Genomic DNA, 20110 nt, shown 5'->3' with positions numbered 1-20110 from the left:
ATCCTTTACATCTTTGAGAAGGGTGGTATGGCAGTCGCCCTCCTTTGGGAGGCTACAATCAACATTCCATTTAGTCAGTCACCATAAGGGATTATATAGGGCAGCTGCAGAAATACACGCATGGTTATATCAGCAGCACTAGGAGAACTGATTTCACTTCAGCATCTCACTGGTCTTCTCAAGAAAACCTGTTGTTTTGAAGACAACCATAAAACAAGTAATAGAGTGTGAACTGATCTTAGTTATTTGTCTATTTGCTAGGACAACCTAGGGAGGTTGTCCTAGCATCACTGAAGCTGAAACACAGACTAGAAACCCATGTCAGCGGTGTGAGAGAACCGGCCTCTACATAACCAGAATAACCTCCTCTACCCACTCAGATATTGAGCTCATAGTACCTAAAACCTCCAAGTACCAAACCTCTCAGGCTCTGCTGAACTTTTAAGTCAGCAGTTAACAATATTAGGGAGGCACTTTGCTTCCCCGTTTTGCTGTTCATGCAGTAATCTTGTCAGAGATAGGGAAAAATTTTGTCATCAGAGCCTGTTTCAGATTGTTGCAGTGGTTTGGCCAGTCCAGCTGCAAACATGAAAACTATTCTGCCCTCCTAGGGTTTCATAGCAATGTTTTAGTCACCTCAAATGTCTTGCTATCCACAGTCAGATCCTTTCTCTGATGGAAGTTCAGAAAGCATCAGCATACTTATCTTCACATCTGTTCAGGGCTTGAAACCCACTGCAACACTTCACAGACAAAAACAAACTGGAAAAGGAACACTGGAAGGCAGTTGAGCAGCAGAATCAGAATGGTATGGACTTTACCAGCCTTCTGCAAAACCACTGGCTTCATTCCCTGTTGCTGCTGCTGCCTCATGTTGGTAAGTGCATGCAAAAGCAGATTCTCCACCCACCTCCTGCCCCAATCAGGGGAGCATCTTGCCTCTGGCTGGCATCTCACTGCATTCAGCTGGAGTGAAAAAGGGAAATCTCAAGGACAACCAATCCAGCCAGGATGTTCTGCCAAGGCCCTGTTCCTAGCTGAGGAAATAGTCCTCTCAATTTTTCTCAGCCAGAAAGAGAGAGAGAGAATGTACACACACCCCCACCCCCATTATCCTAAAGCCCGCAGGTGCCAGCAATCCAAATAAACGTGGAGCAATTAACAGAATTAACACAGCTTTAAATAGCTTGGCACACCAGATGCGGACTCCTAGCAGGGTTCTATAAAATGTAAAGTTATTACACATAAAACCATTAATCATCTGTTCAGAGACTTGTTCTAGATGCAAAACCCATTTCACTTAAAATGGCTAATAATCAGAAAGAAAGGCACAGATTTAACAGGAATGATTATGCCATTCTCAAGCCCCATTTCCAAATGCCATTTTTCATCTCTGCCACCCTTCCCAAACCTCTGTGTTCCCTCTGCTTGCTGATGCTGATACAGTAAGAATGCTTTGCAGGCATCACTCACAATTACCTCTCAGGGTGCTGAAAATGGGATGCCACCTCTAAGCCTCTTCCATTTGAGATAGAGAAGGTTAGTGACTTGCACACTACACATTGCTGCTTTCCTGGATGCAGTTGCTACTATTCAGTTGTGTGTCACCAGCCCCATGCAACTCACAGATAACTGGTGCTCACCCTGATGAATTAAGTGTTGAACTGCTAAGATTTATGCTTAGAAAATACGAGCATTTGAATATTCCCCACACTGTGGCAATGTGAAGTCACCAGCAGCCACCATATGCAATGTCACAATCCTCCTGATATTCCCTTAACACCTACTCAAATAACTCCCATTTACTACATCTATGTCTAGATAGCTACAAGAAGCAGAGGTCAGGAGCTGACCCTAATTCACCTTTGAGCTCTGATGCTACCATTTCTAACACTTCCACTTATGGAACCATAGCTTAAAGAGCATTAAACCCTGTAAGTAGCAATTCAGAGCTAAAATTGCATCCTTCTACATAGCTATATTAATGCCATTGATTTGCTTAGGAATCTAGATACATACTGTTAATTCCAACTAAATGCCTGTGCAGCTTGCAAAAAGGATGGAGATAAAACAATCCTAAAGCACAAATATTCAGTGCAACAGTAGACCAAAGCCAGTGAGCAGCAATGACAAAGAACTAGAACAGAGAGCATATCAGAGAGTATAAAAAACCTGCTTGTATTATACCAAGCCTGCTGCCTTTTCCATGCAGTTCAAATAACAAATGCTGCCCATTAGCTGCCTGCCCACTCCTGTGCTCCTCACACTTGACAGCTGGCTCACTGCCACAGAGGACTGGCAGACCTGGGCGGAGTTGTTCAGCCCACTCACTCAACATTCAAACTTCATCATCTTTTCCTGCCTCCCTTGCTGGCACAGCTGAGCAGCCTGGATTTTTGTGGTGGGTAACAGCAGCTCAGTCATTCCCCATTGCCCACAATACAAATTTCATAGCAATACTCCAACTTTCAGGGTGAGTTTGCTGCTCCCAAAGCGGGGACACTTGTCAAGTAGCTGAAAATGCCTGTTTGATACACATGTGTATATAAAACAGAAGAGTCTTTCAACTTCTCTCATGAAATTTTATCTTTATTGGCATATGGTGGTCCTGACTCTCCAAAACTACTCCCATTTGTATTTCTGTCTGACAGGATAAGGATGGATCCTTAGTCATCTCTTGAGTGCAACATAACGAGCAAGAAATAAAAACATATCTCCTATTTATTTTCAGTATTCATCCAAACCAAGAGTTTACTGATCTCAGTGAATGACAAAGCCAGGTAAAGCAAAAGAGGCTCATTTACTTTCAGTCCAAGATGAGCACATCAGACTTTGGACAGCTAAGTTAAGATCACAGCATCCATTAGGATGGGACCACATTTGGCTAACAGCATTTGAGAAAGACACCCAGAAATCCTTATCAGAGTAATCACCAGAGTATCATCACTGCTCTGCTGATGACTTTGGACTCAGCTACGTTTGTCCATCAATATATCCTTAGTTTGCTCACCCTTCAGTGGGTAGAGATTAGACCACAAATTTTTGTACAGATTTTTGTTTTAATATTGAATAGTTACCAACTAACTTTATTATATGCACCAAACACAGGCTATATTGCTCCAAACCCCATTACATTTTCTGAATTTGTTGATATAAATATAGTTCTACACCTGTAAACACTCTCATTTTCTGAACCACAGCACATGGCACACCCCTTGCAGCCACAGAAGCTCAGCAGGAGTTAGGGTCATTATGCAGCAAAGAAAGCCTGATCCTGAAGATCCTACTGCAAAGCAAGCACAGACAGCCACAACACCAAGAGTGAGAGTCACATGCAGACTGCTCAGTCAGGATTCAGTGGAGTGCTCCCCTACTGGTGTGACACCACTACACTGCCCAGTGGTGACACCAACCTCTGCTGCTAGTTTCCTCCCTAGGCACCTGTTCCAGTGGCAGCTGAAGACAGGTGAACTCGGTTAGACCCCACTTTGCTTTAGCTCCATAGATTCTCTTTAGCTTGCAAGTATATAGTTCAAATAGCCCTGCAAAAAGAAACCTCTTACACCTCACGCATAGAAAGATCCAGTTTCTATGTTTGCTCATCAATGCTTGCTTTAGAAGGTATGCTCAACCTACATACATATTATATTATTCAGACTTTGGCTATTAATTACTTTAGTAAAATTTCTAACAGTGCAGTAAGTTTAGGAGCGGCAGTTTCAATGCCACTGAACTGTTGACATGTGAATTATCCTTGAAATTAATCCTCAAAAAAATGTGTGCTCAGACTGACCTAGAATGCCTACAAGATGCTGTTTGCTGACTCATAGGAGCTCCAGAGAACAAAATACTACAATGTAATAAATGTGACCTTAACAAGAACCTGTATTACTTTAATTTGCAAATAGAACTATAAAACCAACAAAGTTTTTACTTCTAGATTCATTATGGCTGTAGGACTCTACATCTTTGCTACATGAATTGCATTAAAGAAAGAATTTTAGAAGCTTAGAGCTTTTTTCAGTATATAGTTTATAAAATAACATCTCCTCCATCTTTTGTCCCAAAGCTAAAAACTCAATTCCTGTCCTTGGACTTCCCATGTTTTACTAATTGAAAAATTATTCTAGCACTTCATTTTCCTACTCCATTCACTAAAGATGAATTTCATTAAGTCATTTAAAATTGTTTACCTCCTTAAATGGAATACTTTTCATGGATCTATGAGATAATGAGTAAACTTTCTACAGTCATGAGTACATTACTCTTCCACTTTTCTATGTATCTAGAAACATTTGATGAAAGAGATTGATCAATAACTGGGCTTAGCTGATGTTATTTTGCAACAAACACTCATTTAATATCATTATGCCAGCAAACTTGTTGTTACAGATGCACATGAGCTAAGGTAACCAAGTTCTTTCAGTGTCATGCATGAAGCAAGTCAAAAACAGTATCAGAGACCTCACTTTGGTAGAGTAGGCAAGAGCTAAGCTGCATAAGGAACAGAGGATTTGAATAACCCCTTAGCTAAAGCAAAGCTGCAGCTAATACAGAAATATCAAATGCAAACCAGCCCAGGACCTAAGCTTATAAGTCTTACCCAATGAAAAGACATTATCGTATTTCCCTCCCCATCTATTGGTCTACTCAGAATTCTCTCAGCATCTTGCCTCCTATTGCATTGCTCTCAGTTTCCAAATGCCTCCATTCCCACCTCAAAATTAAATCTTTCCAGAAATAATTGGGGATTTTTTCTTATTAGCTTAAGAATGTCATCAGCAGCCACTCAAAATGCTGGCCTGCATCTCCAGTGTTTTGTGTTGCTACAACAGTGGTACTTGAAAACCTGATGAAGGCTTTGTGTTGGATGCTCTGCAGATGCACAGAGAAAACGACTGACATTCCTGACTCCCAAGACACACACTGTACAACTGCACAGGATACTGATCCCCCACAGCAGCAGCAATGCAATTGGAATTTTGAGAGTGAGAGGCAACCAGCAACTTTAGAGACCTCCAGATCTGGAATCTTAGGAATCAGGGTCATAATCATCATCCAGTCTATTTTGAAGGCTCTGGCAGAGAGTATTAGTGAGACCAAGACAAGAAGAAGTAATATTTTGAGGAGTGGAATAATATTCAACCTTTGGTTGTGCTTTGTCTGCTCCTACATAGTGCCATTTGCCTCTCCCTTTCTTTTTCAAATGTTAAATTTATTAAATACAGATAAAAAGTAGGCAGGCCCAAACACAATAAGATAGCTGAAGTAGCAGTATTGGATTAACTTATGTGGGCAATTAGTACCATTCATGTAGTAACTTCCTCCACTGTACTTCAGTGCAATCCCCACACTGTTGATTCCTCATTCTCCTCTTATGCATTCCTGGAATTCTGTTAAGTCTCTTGTGGAAGGGAATCTTGAGCACCCAAAAGCTTTTAGGCTTAGGGAGGGGCTTTTACAACTACAACTTTGTCTGTCTGCCTGTTTTCCTCTGCCTCCAGTTTTAGGCTGCCTTCCCTCTGCACCTTCAGCCTTCTCCCAAGTGTGACACTGCAGTCAGAAAAACTCATCCCCAAACAGAAACCACATCATCACTACACATCAAATAGTCCTGAAAAAGATGTGGCTTGCAGATAGCATCTGAGATTTACATACAGCAACTGGGCACACTCATGGACCATTTTGAAATCTGGCTCCTATAAGTTAAATTGCAGACAGAAATTATCTAAGCTTTCACAGCTTTCTCCCATCACAGACAGATGGTGCCTGACCCCTGTAATAATTTCTGCCATATTCCACCCATATGCAAGCCTCAGTGCTTCCATCAAGCTGTTACTACCAATCAACATTTTTCAGAATTGAGATTTTAATAAAGCATTGATAGAAAAATGTGAAGATTTCATAAATTCTCTCATGAATATCCATTCTATAGGGACCACCTTAGGCTCCTCTAAAGCATCTCCATCTGTACCATTTAAGTCCTGCTCCAAGTAAATCAAATCTCAGTGTCTGGCTCCCTAACCCCAGGAAATATTCTGATTCTCTGCCTTCCCTAGCAACTGGATATTGAAATACCAATTTCCCCTCTTTGCCCACACAGCTAAATTTCTACCCTGCCACTTTCCATCTCCACCCTTGATTACTAAAAATTCTTCCCTAAAGCCCCTGATTACACACAAAACACAGCTGTTTCTTGTTACCTTTCTTGTCCTAACCCTTTCTGGCCATGGAAGTTCCATTCAACCCATTATTGTAGTCTCTTCCCTTTCCACCTTCAGTCAGTGCTTCTCCCTTTTTAAAAATCCCTATCTGTTAAAGCACTGTTACACCTTCCTTCCTTGACACCCATTAAAATTATTTCTGCTCAATTGTCTCAAGATGTGTTCCTGTATCTTCTCCTATCCCATCTCTGTTTCATCCATGATGGGAAATACGCCAGCTTCCAAGATTTTCTCTAGAACGAATCATCTTAAGAATGAAGGTCCAAAAAAACCTTAGATTCTATGCAATTATATTCAATGCAAAAAAAACTTAGATTCCATGCAATGTCTGTACTTCATGTATGTGCACTACCCTATTTGCATACCCTGTATGACTATTTTCCAGTCTCCTTGCCTCATTACAATGTCAGGTATACTGCAACACTGCCAGGATGGCTATGGAGAAGTGCAAAACAAACATGGTTCACCACATATAGGGAATTCTTTCACTCTGATAAAAATAGAGGGAAAATCCCAACCTGAACTACACATTAAATACTTGTATGTATGATTTAGGTATATTACTGCTGCCAACTTAGTGGAATCTGTTCAGTCAAAACCTATAGCCCCAAAGGAAAGAAGATACATGAGGGGTTCTATTCTATGGTAAAAGGAGGTACCATTAGGTCAGAAATTGTCTGACCTAAAGAAAACATTATCTAGATAATTAGGTATTTAGATTACTTTTAAGAAATATTATATAGATACTACAGCAGAGGAGCCCTGAGACTCTTAGTTCCTTGCCAGGAACACATTCTTAGACACTACATTTCCCTCTAGCCAAGGCTTACACTCGGCTCACATGAAGTACCTACCCTGCCAGAGCTGCCCCTCCTCCTGGCACCAGCCTGGGCTGAGTGGGGAAGTCCCTTCCTGCTGCAAAGGGGCAGAGGAGGTCACCAGGCACTCTGCCCCCTGCCACTTCAGCACCTGCATGTCCTCTCAGAGGAAGTGGGAAGGCAACAACCCACTCAAGGAGCCCTCTTAGCCCCATCAGTGTACTCTCAGACTGATGCAGTCTAGAGGAAATACAAGAGCTTACAGAGGAAAGGCTGAAAGTTTCACCTCAAATTTTGCAAAAATCCATTTACCTTCCTAGGAAAGTAACACATGCCTAGAGCCAGTCTTGAATGAATGCAGAGACCATTCTGCTGTAACACCTTCAAGAGAACAGCACAGGGCTTGGCAAGACATTCTCCACCACTAAAAACAGCAATCCACTCAGGGGTGTGTTGTGTCTCTGGTATCAGCAATTACTTAGCTAGGACTTAACTATGAAAGAAGAGCTTTGCTCTACTAGAAGACATAAACTCAAAGGAAGAATATTTTGTAATAGTCTACCCTACCGCTTCAACTAATTTTCTTAGCTTAGGAAATTTTTGTTAAAAATCCAAGCTCCTCCAGTACTGGGTAATGAGAGACTGAGCATCCTTTTTGGCTACGGAGAAAAGAAATGTAAGTTTGAACCATAAGCTATGAGGATAGATTTATGAAATATGCTGACAAATGTTATTGCAGGGGTTCCATACCCTGATCTCCTATCGCAAAAGTTTCATACCTTCTTAGTGTTTCTCGTGGACAGCTCCTCAGAGCACTGACTCTCTCTTCTTCTCAAAGTGGCCAACAGACTTCAAAGTGGCCAACAGACTTCAATTCCCTTCTCAACCAGCCAACCCACTCTTTTATAGCACTCTTCTTCTCATTGGCTACAGCTGTGGCCTGTTAAAGCCAGGCCTGTTCCTAATCTTCGTTAAGTGGCCCAGCTGCAACTCCTTAAGAGTAAGATTACTTTCTACATTATCTTTATTTTCTTATATTCTATCCCCCTACAGACAAGCTACACAGAAAGCCAAGTAAAGTTCCCCATAGCCAGTTCTGGGACCAGACATATCATAAGCACACAAGCACTGCACTAACCCAGTTCTGCTCCTCCAGGATCAAAGCTCATTGGAAGCATTACTGGACCACTACTATAAGTGGGTTGCTTTTAAGCAGACCATAGCTCTAAAGCAACCATCAAGTCAAGACATCTGTTCATACACATCTCCTGTCATTGCCTAGTCAAGTGAAGATTACAAAGCACATTTTGATTATCTGTTTTCTTCCTCTCATGCTTAAGCGGTTCCCTGGGTTTTCCTTCTCACAGAACATTATGAGCCTGGGATGACTATGTTGGCGGCTCTTAGCACATTGTGCAAGCTAACAGAATACAAATGATTATATAAATAATAAAGCTGCTGAAGATTTTCTTGTCACTGCTTTTTTGCTCCATTGGCTTGACTTAAAGCACACATAAAAATGGCCTCTGCTAAGTGTTATGTTCATAGCATCCATAAATAAAATTTAGATCCTGATTTAAAGAGACACTAAGAGGCTGTATCTCCTCATGATTTCAATCAAACCCGGATGCTCAGTGCCCAGGAAAATCAGACTCAAGACTCTATAAATGTAACCAGAAGGATTTGATCTCTGTATGGCAGTTTGTATTCAATCAGCAAAGTTTCATTTCCTGTATAAGATGCTCACAAAGTCTTCTCTAGCATATGTATACCCCTTTCATCCAGAGGTCAGGCAGGAGAGCAGCTTCAGACCCTAACAACTCTTCCTTACCAGAGGAGAGGAACATAACACATAACATACAAACCCTGATACCATGAGTTGAGCATCAGTAGGATGATGGCTTGTCAAGGCAATTACAGCCACAGAACAACATCTAGCTCAGCACTGCTGCTTCCATGACTCCTATGTAAGCTTTTTATAACACTTTGTGGAGACATCAATATCCGTATCCCCATTAATCACAGTGATAATCACAAATTGCATTAGAAGAGAGAAGAAAGAAGACAAAAGGTGACTACAAGCCAGCATCAAAACTGCACTGTACCAAGTTTGAGATTTGGACAGAACTTACCTTTTATTTTGTCTAAAGTTTTTTTTATCAAGGATCACTTTTTTGGTTCCTGCTGCTATCCAGGCAGTCCAATCTCTAGTACCCATGTTTGAATTTTCTCAATGCTATGTGGAAAGTGCAGCCAGCCAAAGTGTAACAACAGAGTTTCCAGAACCAGCTAGCTCTTTCTGACCAATGCAGCCACTCAAGTGCACCAACTTAGCAACCCAGTTTAAGGACCTAAAGATCACAGCTGTCTGTCTCAAATACTGTTAAGGCCACAGAATGACTTTGCCATGAGATGAGCACAGAATGGAGTGACAGGATAGTGCTAACTCCAGGCAGAGGTGAGATCTGGTCAGCACAACCTGGGTAATGCATCCAGACAAAACTTCCCACTGTGGAAAATTTTGTATATTGCTGGTCAAACAAAGATCCCAAGTTATGGGACAAATGGCAGCTATGACAACTGAGGGACCCCACCTCCCAATCCTTTCCCCAAATATGCCTCCAGGGATACCGGGAACTTGGACTGTAAATTAAGCCACCACGACCAGGAACTTGAGATAAGATAGAGGTGATTCTATTGTCCAATTGTTATTTCAAGCCTAGGGGGATGTAAACAAAGCTGTGACAGCAGAATGTATAACTCATAATGGACATAAAGAATGTAGAAATTATGGGCCATAAGGGAAGCAACTATGCTGAATCAGCTTGGACTGGGTAAAAGGTAATTCCGTCAGGGGGAGATTCTGACTGCTGACTCGCAACCCACCAACTCAAGAAACCCACCAACTGCAAAAAACAGAAAGATTGGGCATGGGACTAATTAACATTGGAAGCAAGGGAATTATTTAACCAATAGAATGAAAGATGTGTGTAACCAATGAGCATTAACTCCTTTGTTTGAAAACATATATAAACAGTGAAAAGTTTTGAGTGACCTCAGGCCCCCCACCACTGAAAAGCCTAGGGTGAAGAAGGACCAATGGGATACCACTATGACATGGGTGGTGACTATCTTCTGTTTAGTCTGTCTCTCTTTTTCTCTCTTTTCTACTTCTTTTTATCTCTCTACCTCACATTTCACTGTTCAATAAAATCCATACTATTGACTTCAGCATATGGTTTTGTTTGCACTTTAATTCAGGAAGAGGCATCTCTCAATAATGATGATATAACACACGGTACACTTCATGTCCACATGACATGTGAATGGCACACCTCCCTGACACACCCTCATGCTGCATTCTCCTTGCAAAATTTACACTTTTTATGCTACCTTCTACTTTCATTTTTCTGTTTTATTCTATTGCCGTATCTTCCCAGAAAATTCAGATCTAACTATGCTCCCAGGTGAAATCCAGGATCTTAAAAAGTATTCTAAATAAGCTTCTGATTATGATTTTTTCATCTCAAAATGCCACTTAGTAATCAAAGGCCATTTGTCTTTTTATGACGGCTATTGCCATCATAATTGGTGCCTAGAAGATAGTACTGCTTTCTTCTGAAGTTCTAACAGCTTAGAGAAGAAACCTCTTCTACTACCATGAGTATTTTTTCTATTATCCAAGCACTAGAAGTATGATTTTTCCCTTAAGTTCATGAGATTTCCAGCCTTCTGACCAACTGAATGACAAGTTTATCTTTACAGAGCTGTTGCAGTTATCAGTATAAAATTAGGCATCAGGGAAAGAATTAATTGTGTAAGGCAGAAAAGAGTGATGACTTTAGCAAATTAAAAGCACAGACACAAGAATTAATTTCAAATAGTTACCTCTTTGAGGCAGCCCATGAAGTTATTGCTTACTGGAGACCCAGGTAAATCAGCAGTACTGGGGCTCCCTCCCACGTAAAAGAAGTCATCTGAGCCCAGCATGGTGTAGTCCTCCTGTGTGTAGCCCGTGGTGGTAAGGATGCCATCCACAGAGATTGTCACCTGTTTGAGGGACACAATGGACAAGAAAATCCCAGCAATGACCTTACAATCCAGAACAGAACAACTTACCTCCCCTATAATTTTATGCCAGTTTTAGTAAGGATTTTGTTGAGATTTGGTACGCTTTTTTTTTTAGTTAAGTTGAGCTCTATTTTCTGGTCTGATTTTCCCACAGAGAAATGCTTCAGCATCTGCTTCTTCCCTTTCTGGTGCATCAGCACTCTCAGGCTTACCCAGCAGCCTATCCATCCAGATGCTTTCCATCTATTCAGGCCAGAAAATATAACTGTCCTTGAAAGACATTTCTCATATTAGCTGATTTTATGATTAATTAGAATTTATTTTAATGATTACAGTTAGTTATGGTTGTTAGTAAAAAAAAAACACTAATGAAGACGAGGTTGGTATTTTTTATTTTTTAAGTTTCTTTTGCTCACGGCACACTGAAAGTCATGCATTCAGGGATAGGGGAAGAGGGAACTCACTTTCAATACATTATGGATGTGCATGCCATGTACCTGGAGAGACACACACCCACCACAAACAAACAAAAAAAAATAAAACAGAAAGAAAAAAAACTAAGAAAACAATTTTCAAATTAACCCATAACTAAAATATAAGCAGAAAATAAAATAAAATAAATCAATCGCACACCAACAAATGTAATAGAAGTGGATATGAGAAAGAAAGCAAGAAAGAGCTACAAAGCGTGCACACACTGCACTTTGACCTGTCATGCCAATATATCTGAGGTCCAGAAAGACGACAGGAAAAAAGCAAAATAGAGAGAGAGAGAAGGAGAAGAAAAAAGGAGAAATGACCATTTCACACTCGCATGCAATCAAAAATAAAAATACCAAACGAATTCCATAATAACAAAAAAACTCAAAACGAAACAGAAATGTCCCCAAAATCTCTAACCACAAACACATGGAGGGTGAAGGGTGACAGAAGGAAAGGGTGGGAGAGGAGGAAGTGAATTTGATGTGTTTTGCTTGATGTTGTTAGTGGTTGCAAGGGAAGATGGAGGAAAATAGATCGAGGCCAGGAGGAGACGGGCGAGTCACCAGACGTGGACATGCCATGCAGAGTGTGTACTGAAACAAACAACCGGCTGAGCTCCTGTTGGCCACGCAGGTAGAGGTCAGAGAGAGAGAGAGAAAGTGAGAGAGAGAGCAAGAGGGAGGAGGAGGAGAAAAAGCAGAGGGAGGGAAGTGGGGGAAAATCATGAGAAAGAGGACAACTCTGGCCAGTTTGCCCATAATAGCCATTGTCAGAACAAAAGGGTGAGAGAAAAAGAGAGCCTTCACCACCATGGACTAGAGGCCCTGCAATGGTTCTGATCTAGAAACCTTCAGAGTAAAAAAACCATACTAAACTAAAAGCCAAGAAAAAAAGCCAAATGAAAAAAAAGCAAAAGAAAGAAATCTGAAGTCAAAAACAAGGGACAAAAAAACCCAACAATTTATCACCAAAAAGAAAAACAACTGAAGACAGAGGTGAAGAAAGCAATGAAAGAAATGTCCAAACCCTACTTCCAGAAGAGCTGTGTTAGTTGCTTTTGATGCTCATTTTTCTATTCAAAAAGAAGAAATGAAAGAAAAAAAAAAAGAAGGGGGAAAACAATGTGTTTTCAATGAAATTAGAATAAAATTAAAGGAAGCAGTAAGTATAAAGGAAGGGGGGAAAGAGCAGGTAGGGGGAGGAAAAGGCAGGTAACACACGGCAAACCCAAAAGAAGAGACAATAAGAATGATATCTACCAGACAATGTAGTTTGTTTACCATAGCGTGTCCAATGCCTGAGTGCTTTGCGGAAAAGGGGGAAGAAAGGAAATTAAAAAATCGTGAACAGAACGATTGTTAATTAAAATAACTAAAAGCAAAGATGAGTCGTTAGGGTGTTAGTACATTAGTTGGTTAGTAAAAATGACACATTGCATGAATGATCTAGTGTTAGTTTTTCAAAAAAAGGCGTGGGGCGCCTGAGACACACAAAGTGAGGAAGAGGACAATATGACCAGGACTCTATGGGGAACCATGCCTTTTAGACCGTAAAGAAACAGAGGGCCGCCTACTCTTCCCACCCTGGTATTAGTCATTAACCTCAACCCTCATACACATTATCCAGACCTGAAGCAAAGTTAAAACAGTGCAATACTTACTCTTCAAATGCTCATCAAGGTGCTTCCCTCAAACAAGAACCTTATGCTCAGAGATATACACACAGAGTACACAGTTTGCCCCTTCAGCACAAACCCAGCCATGACTCCCTTCTTCCACCCACCACCACACCAGCTCCTCTTCCAACCTTCACTACCCTCAAGTGCTGCAGAATATCACAAGGCAAGTATTTCCTTTGGCTGGAGGATACAGCTGAAGATGAGTCCAAGACTCTGTGTCTTCCTTCCAAGTTTCCCAGTCTGCAGGTTTCTTTACAGCAGCTGAGTTTGTGACTTTCAGGAGAAGCACATAACAGTGCCTGTGCTTGGCTGTTTGCCTGTAGCTCACTTCTGTGATCCAAGACACAGGAATTGAACCTCTCCTACTGTAGGAAGAAACGTGTCAAGAAATTGTGTAGAAAGAATTGTGTCCCTTGTGTGCAGGTTGAAGACTGAATATTGACAGGACTTAGCATCCCTCCTGTTTCACTGCATCTCTATTACACAGGAGCTAGGAGAATTTACCTATCAGTTTGGTTCAGCAGAACTTTTTTAATCTGTCCCAAGCATGCAGATGTCAACTGTTAGAACCTATCCCTTGCTTTGTGTTTTAGCAGTTAAGGAGCTAAAGATCTTCACAGTAGATTTTGCACTGTGAATAGCGTTAGTGTTTATAGAGAAGGGCAGCCTATGCGGACTCCAAGTCCCTGTGATTGAAGTTGGCAAGAATTATCCTAAATTACACAAGCAAGATCTACACTGTCTCGTGTAAAAACCGTCTGCTTGCAGGCTTCAGAGTTGTGCACTAAGGAAATAGGTTTTTGAAGACTTTGTGGCACTGAGCATGAGGTCCCAATGGGACCTCATGCTCAGTGCCACAATGGGAATGAAATCATTGCCAATGGGAATGAAATCATAATAATAGTCTGTACTTGGAAATAATGAGCACAAACTCCTGAATTCTTCACCAAGGAAGTCTTACAGAAAATTGTTATGTTAGTAAATTATTTTTAAAAACAAGGGAGTTGAAGTATGGGACAGGGAGAAGAACATGCTAGAAACGAGATGGAGTGTCAGCAGCAGACCTGAAGACAGACACAGGAAGTCTGACCTTCAGTCTCCTCTGCTTGTCCTCCCACCAAACCACACTGCCCCAAACACGCTCTGAAAGCCAGGGCAAAATTCAGCCGTGACTCTATTGCTAAGTAAAGGTTTCTCACAAGGCAGAAAGAGGGCTTAGTTTTAACTGAAATAATAAGATAAATAAACAAGGAGATTTGCTTTGACATTAACAATCACTACTCAAGGGAATCTGTGGATTCACTTGGTTTGTCTCTAAGGAGATTAACTGCTGTGATAGTCATTTGATCTAAAAAAAAGCAGCCCTTAGTACTCTCCCAGCTTAGCTACAAAATATTTAATAATTCCAAAAACCACTAGGCAAAAGTCCAACTATTTAAAGTTCTACTCTAATTCTAGAAACAGCCAAAAAATTATGCAAATCCTCCTCCCCTTTCTCTCAGCCCCCCAAAAAACAGAGGAAAAGATTAAATGGCATCCTGAAGCTGCTGATAGTCCATTTAGCTGGAATTCCTTAGATTTAGATAATATTCTTGGAATGTCTAAATTACTGCTTTTAAAGTTCATTTTAAAGAGAAATATATCTACCTCCAGTGCAATATTTTCAAGCAATTACAAGGAGGCTACTGATTTTCTTATAAAACTTCAACATTCAGAGGCAATATATTTTATTGGGGTTTTATGTTTGGTTTTGGAATGGGTTTTTTAAGGAAACATGAGCACAGCTGGAAACAAGACTTTCTAGTGAACTATATTATACAACATTACAGGTGAATTTATGTCAGGAAACACATAGAACCAATAATCTTTTTCATACAAAATTATTTAAGTGATACAAAATTATATTGAATGACAACTTTTAGGACTATCATGACTACTCTGCCTCAAGGCCTCATCAGTTCCAATATCTGGGCAGCCTCAGGTTCTGGGTCAATGTCTTGATTTTGCGACAGATCAAAAGTTAAAATGCAAGTATCCAGGGAAAAGATGACTAAAAAACAATCCAGCCTTATTGATATTTATTGGTTGAACTGTATTCTGTCATGTTTAACTATAGAAATGGACCCCAAATAAATTCTGCTACTTAAATGTAATTTGCTTTGAAGACAGGCCTTTCTTTGCAAAGAGCCCATCCATCTTATTAAAACATCTTCTCTCTTGCCCAGTCAAGTTGGACCCTTTAAGAATTCAGGATCACTTAGAAACATTCACAGTGAATAGATCAGGAGGCTTAAGATTTTACAGTACTGTTTAATTGACAAGGGACTACCTACTTTCTAATAATCACCAAAACACTGCCCTGGACTCATCCAATATGAAAAGCCATAGACAGATTTCCATTTTCTTGGTCCACTTCTGTGGACCAATTAAAAATCATTAGCTAAAATATTAAGAAAAAGAATGTGACAGGTTCCCATCCACAGTGTTGTTTGTGACCCTTCACCTTCCGCATCTTCAAGATCCAAACCAATCCTGGCATGAAGCAAGGATTAATTTTGCTTCTGACACATTTGCCCACTGAAATTTATTTCAAATGAAAAATAAAAAGTACAATTAAATAAAATGGCCAGTAAGCTCTACTGAGATATTCAAGGACCAGCTGTTCTGAAACTACCTAAAAATAAATTTTAAAAATCACATCAAATAAAGCCATATATTCTGACCTTTCAAGACTGACAAACCTAGACCAGTTAGTGCATCTCCCTCTACTGTACTGATGGGAAAGGTTAAACAAAATAGGATCATTAAGACCCATCCACTGCATAAGAAATGAAATTTTCATCTCTATATAAACTATTGAAAACAGATTGATTTCTTCATAGGTAAGAATTCTGTAGTCTCTACTAAAGTTTGACGATAGTTTTTTTTTTTTCAGACCCAGCCATCCTAAGCATGTAGAAATACAGGGATTTACATGTGAAATAAAAATAAAAATCTTCAGCCCCCAGCCCAAATATTGAAGAGACATGAACTCCTGATAAGAGAAAAATTATCCACTGATCTCTACTAATAGAGACTTATTCTGATTCCTGGCACTGATTATCCTATACTCACAGAGATTTTGCTCTTAGCTAGTGTAAAATCCTACCGCAAATTACACTGTAGAAACTTATATAAAGCTATTTAAAGGTTGTGCTAATATTGGCATTAATGAGAAAATAAACAGGTAACGTATTCACAAATTGATTTTTAATTTAATTTTAAATCTTAGTTTACAAGCTACTTCTGCTGCTCTACCAATCAGCAAGACATCAAATAGCTCCTATTCACCATGTAAACCTCATTTATTATGCAGCAGATGGCCCTTGGTGACTTGATATATTTACCAGCTTTCAGAAGAAAATTATTTAATTTTATCTTATCTATTTATGTATGAATTTATATTTAATGAGAAAGGCTTCAGGATTTTAAGACTAGCCTACTATCAAATACGTCACCTGATATAGTTGTCTGCTACAAAAAGCTGCATGTAGATGTGCAAAATTACAGTGGTAAAATCAGAAAAACTTTTCCAAAGTGGAATTGTAGGGTGCTGGATTGATTGAGTTTGCATGGGGTTTTTTGATCCTTCCACTTTTCCAGTCCTCACAGCAAACAGAAGAGTCTCAAGGCAGAGACAAGAAATAAAGTAGAATCTCATTATAGAAAGAAGGGGGAAAAGTCAAAAAGAAGAAAAGAAGAACAGAGAATCAAGAAGACCCAGAGAGACTCCAGCCAATTAATTCCAAAGCTATAAAGTTAAAATAGGTACACACATACCCACCAGCCTGCACACCTGCACACTCGTATGCACACACAAAAGAAAAGGAAAAGAAAAACAAAAGACTTTCAGAATTAGAACTGTGACATCATGGCAATGGTTAAACCAATTAAAATAACTGAGAGAAAAAGGAGAGAGGTGTAGAGCGTTGGCTGTTGGCAATAGACTCTATTCCCACAGTAATTAAATGCAACAAGAATATTACTGATAAGATTGAATAATAATTAAGAAAATAATAAAATTTAAAAGGGAGAACAGAAAAAAGGAAAAGGGAGATGAAAGTAAAGTTATGTCACAAGATTTTATTATTAAATCAAACTGGGAAAAAAATAGAAAATTAATAAAGTGAAAATGAAGATATTGCCAGAGGGATAAATTCCCATCAACTAATGTTTTTTTCACTGTCCTTTAGGCACCAAGATCCAGAATAGGTGGAGAAACTGTAACAATAGCACTGAGCTTCCCCATTTCTCCATTACCCTCTCCCATCTGCCTGTCCCAAAAAGCCAAAACTCTCCCCAGCGCTTTCTCCCCTTCACCATTACCTGCCGCAGGTTGCGTGTCACCTTAACGTCGTGCCACGCGTTGTCATTGAACTTGCCATTGACCGGCTCCACAATGGCCTCAAAGGCCCCAGACCCCAGGTTGATGACCAAGGACACGGCACCGTCCTTCAGGGCCAGGTTGACGTAGTCAGCTGACTTGCCCGTGTGCAGGATGAGCCCGTTGCGCTGCCAGGTCTTGAAGGAGAGCGTGATCTCATCGCTGCTGCTCTGGATGGGGTTTTGCGACAGGTCATAGCAAAGGTACTCGGAGCCACGGAACGTGGCCATGTTCTCATCTCGCGCTGCAAAGAAGGGAAACAAAAGGTCTATTCAGCACTCAGCCAAGAAGAGATTTAAGGTCATCACGAAGTTTAGGCATCCCATGGCAGTGTCAGCTGTAGAGCTAAATATCAAGGCATGCTAATAACTGTGGAGCTCTTTTTGTAATATGGCTACCAAGAGAATTAACTGCAGGGTCGTCGGTAGCGATGAATTTCAGTGCTGTGTTTTTAGTTTTACTGCAGCACTGTCTCCATAGGGACCATTCAACAGTATGCAGTGGTGTCTAGGAAAAGCACATTTAAGGATTGTTATAAGACATTTCACATCCTTTTTAGGAGAAGGATGGAAAGCTCTATTATTCACAACACAACCACCACATATGTGTCGATTAAAAAAACCCAACATTTCACAAAGATCAGTATTCAGATTCAGGACTACTGCCATCTGAACTTATATTAACCTATCTGACAGGAAATTTAAGAAAGACACCAGAAGGTAATCCTAACAGAGCTGCCCCTTTCTTTCAACTGAATGAAAGACCAAGCAAACAAGAGAGCCACATGAGGGGTCCTACAGATTCCTTCTCCCAGAGCACGAGGGAAGTCCACATAAAACATTTTGTCCATAGATATAAGTAATGTCTCTGGTAAACACATCTGAGAACTTTGCCTGTATTATCACCTTTTCCAGGAAATCTGTACTAGATTAGTACATCTTTTTCAAACAGCAAAAATAAACGTGGGGGAATTATTCACACCACGCGACATTTAATATTTCCTCATAAAGAAAAGAAATATCTTATGTTCCATAATGAAAGCCACTGCACTTATTTCTCAGCAACTGGAAGCAGTGTTTGAATACCATGAACATCCTTTGTGTGAGCTAGAGATCTACTTCCCAGTACCTGGGTTCTCAGTCACTCAAAGCCAGTTCTGCTGTAGTATTGTGCTCATGTGACTTGAGCCAGCTGCATACCCTGATTTTATCCCGTGGAAGAAATCCAGAAGAGTGATAGGAAAGCTTGGAGGAGGGCTGGTTAGTGCCAGCTGGAAGGAAATGGTACTTGCAATGGAGTCTGTATAGATGCCACCCCCCACTCCATATTGCAGCACCTTCCTGACTCCCAGCTGTGAAAGCAAGGCTGAGCAGTAGATAGCACAAGCAGTCAAGCTATCATTGCTTACAAATCACTGCATAAGGCAAATGTTGGTGCTATTTTCATTGGTATTATTAGTACTTTTCTGCTCCATTTTGTACCATTTAGTAATCCTAATAAGGATTAGCCAGAATTTATTAGTACAAGACTGAAGGGAAAATACACGTTACCATAGCCATTCTTGGAGACTAACTACATGGTAAAATCTGTGTTCTCACAGCATAAAATACTGGTGAAAAAACAGTATAGTATTGCAACTTGTACATATAACATTTTCAAGTGAAAGGTCTGATTTAAGCAAAGACTCTTGCAGAAGCAACGTGTGTTTGCACTTCAGTAAGCAAGCCATGTGTCCAGATACTCCTGCAAGCAAACAGCCACCCAAATTGCTTCATACAGCAGCACTCCTTGGGAGCCAACTGGCTTAAAAGCAGCTTTTCAGAAGAAGACCTGTGGTCCCAGCAGACAAGCTGAGCACAAATCAGCAGCACCTGCCCTGCCAGCAAAGGCCAGCTGCATCCTTGGCTGCATTAGCAAGAATCCAGTCAGCAGGCCAAGGGAAGTGATTCTTCCCCTAATGGAAACTTATGAGATCACACCAGGAGTGCCACTCCATCAGGAGTGCTGGATCTCATAAGTTACCATATCCCTCATATGATAATTGCTTTGAAATACTGGAGTCAGTCCAGCAAAGAGCTACTATACTCAAGGTACTGGGGTAGTTTATGTGTGTGGAGAGGCTGAGGTAACTGGGTTCATTCTGTCTCAAGGAGAGACAACTCAAGGGAAACCTTACTGATCTCTTCAATGACTTAATGGAAGAACACAGACAAAACAGGTTCAAATTCTTCTCAGAGTTGTGTAGAAGGATGAGAGGCAACAGATGCAGTTGAATACAAAAAATTGTCATCTAAACAGAAAAAAATGTTTCATCTTGAGATGGTCAAATAGTAGGAATGGCCCAGAGAGACTGAAATCTCCACCCTTAGAAATACTGAAAACTTAATTAGGCAGAGTCCTGAGCTGTCCGAAC

At 40.4% G+C, this 20110-nt stretch overlaps 1 protein-coding gene across 20 annotated transcripts in view; it reads right to left on the bottom strand.

The window, feature by feature from the left end:
• The window catches only part of NRXN3 (neurexin 3), a 704846-nt gene extending 686849 nt beyond the window's left edge, over positions 1 to 17997 (bottom strand). For 3 of the 20 annotated variants that reach the window (XM_058025827.1, XM_058025829.1, XM_058025822.1), the window contains exons 1-2: positions 17640 to 17961; positions 10931 to 11092 (exon numbers count right to left, since the gene is read on the bottom strand). In XM_058025827.1, the coding sequence (XP_057881810.1) occupies positions 10931 to 11092; positions 17640 to 17927 (450 nt within the window). In that variant the 5' untranslated portion in view covers positions 17928 to 17961. Of the gene's footprint in view, positions 1 to 10930; positions 11093 to 12876; positions 12901 to 17639 lie in introns of all 20 variants that reach the window. The other 17 variants (XM_058025817.1, XM_058025828.1, XM_058025818.1 and 14 more) reach the window with 11 other exon arrangements.
• Between the last annotated feature and the right edge of the window lie 2113 nt (positions 17998 to 20110).

This window comes from Melospiza georgiana, chromosome 6 (assembly GCF_028018845.1).
Source record: "Melospiza georgiana isolate bMelGeo1 chromosome 6, bMelGeo1.pri, whole genome shotgun sequence".
Classification (NCBI taxonomy): Eukaryota; Metazoa; Chordata; class Aves; order Passeriformes; family Passerellidae; genus Melospiza; species Melospiza georgiana.
The sequence above is the reverse complement of the archived record's forward strand: the minus strand, read 5'-3'. Positions and strand labels throughout refer to the sequence as shown.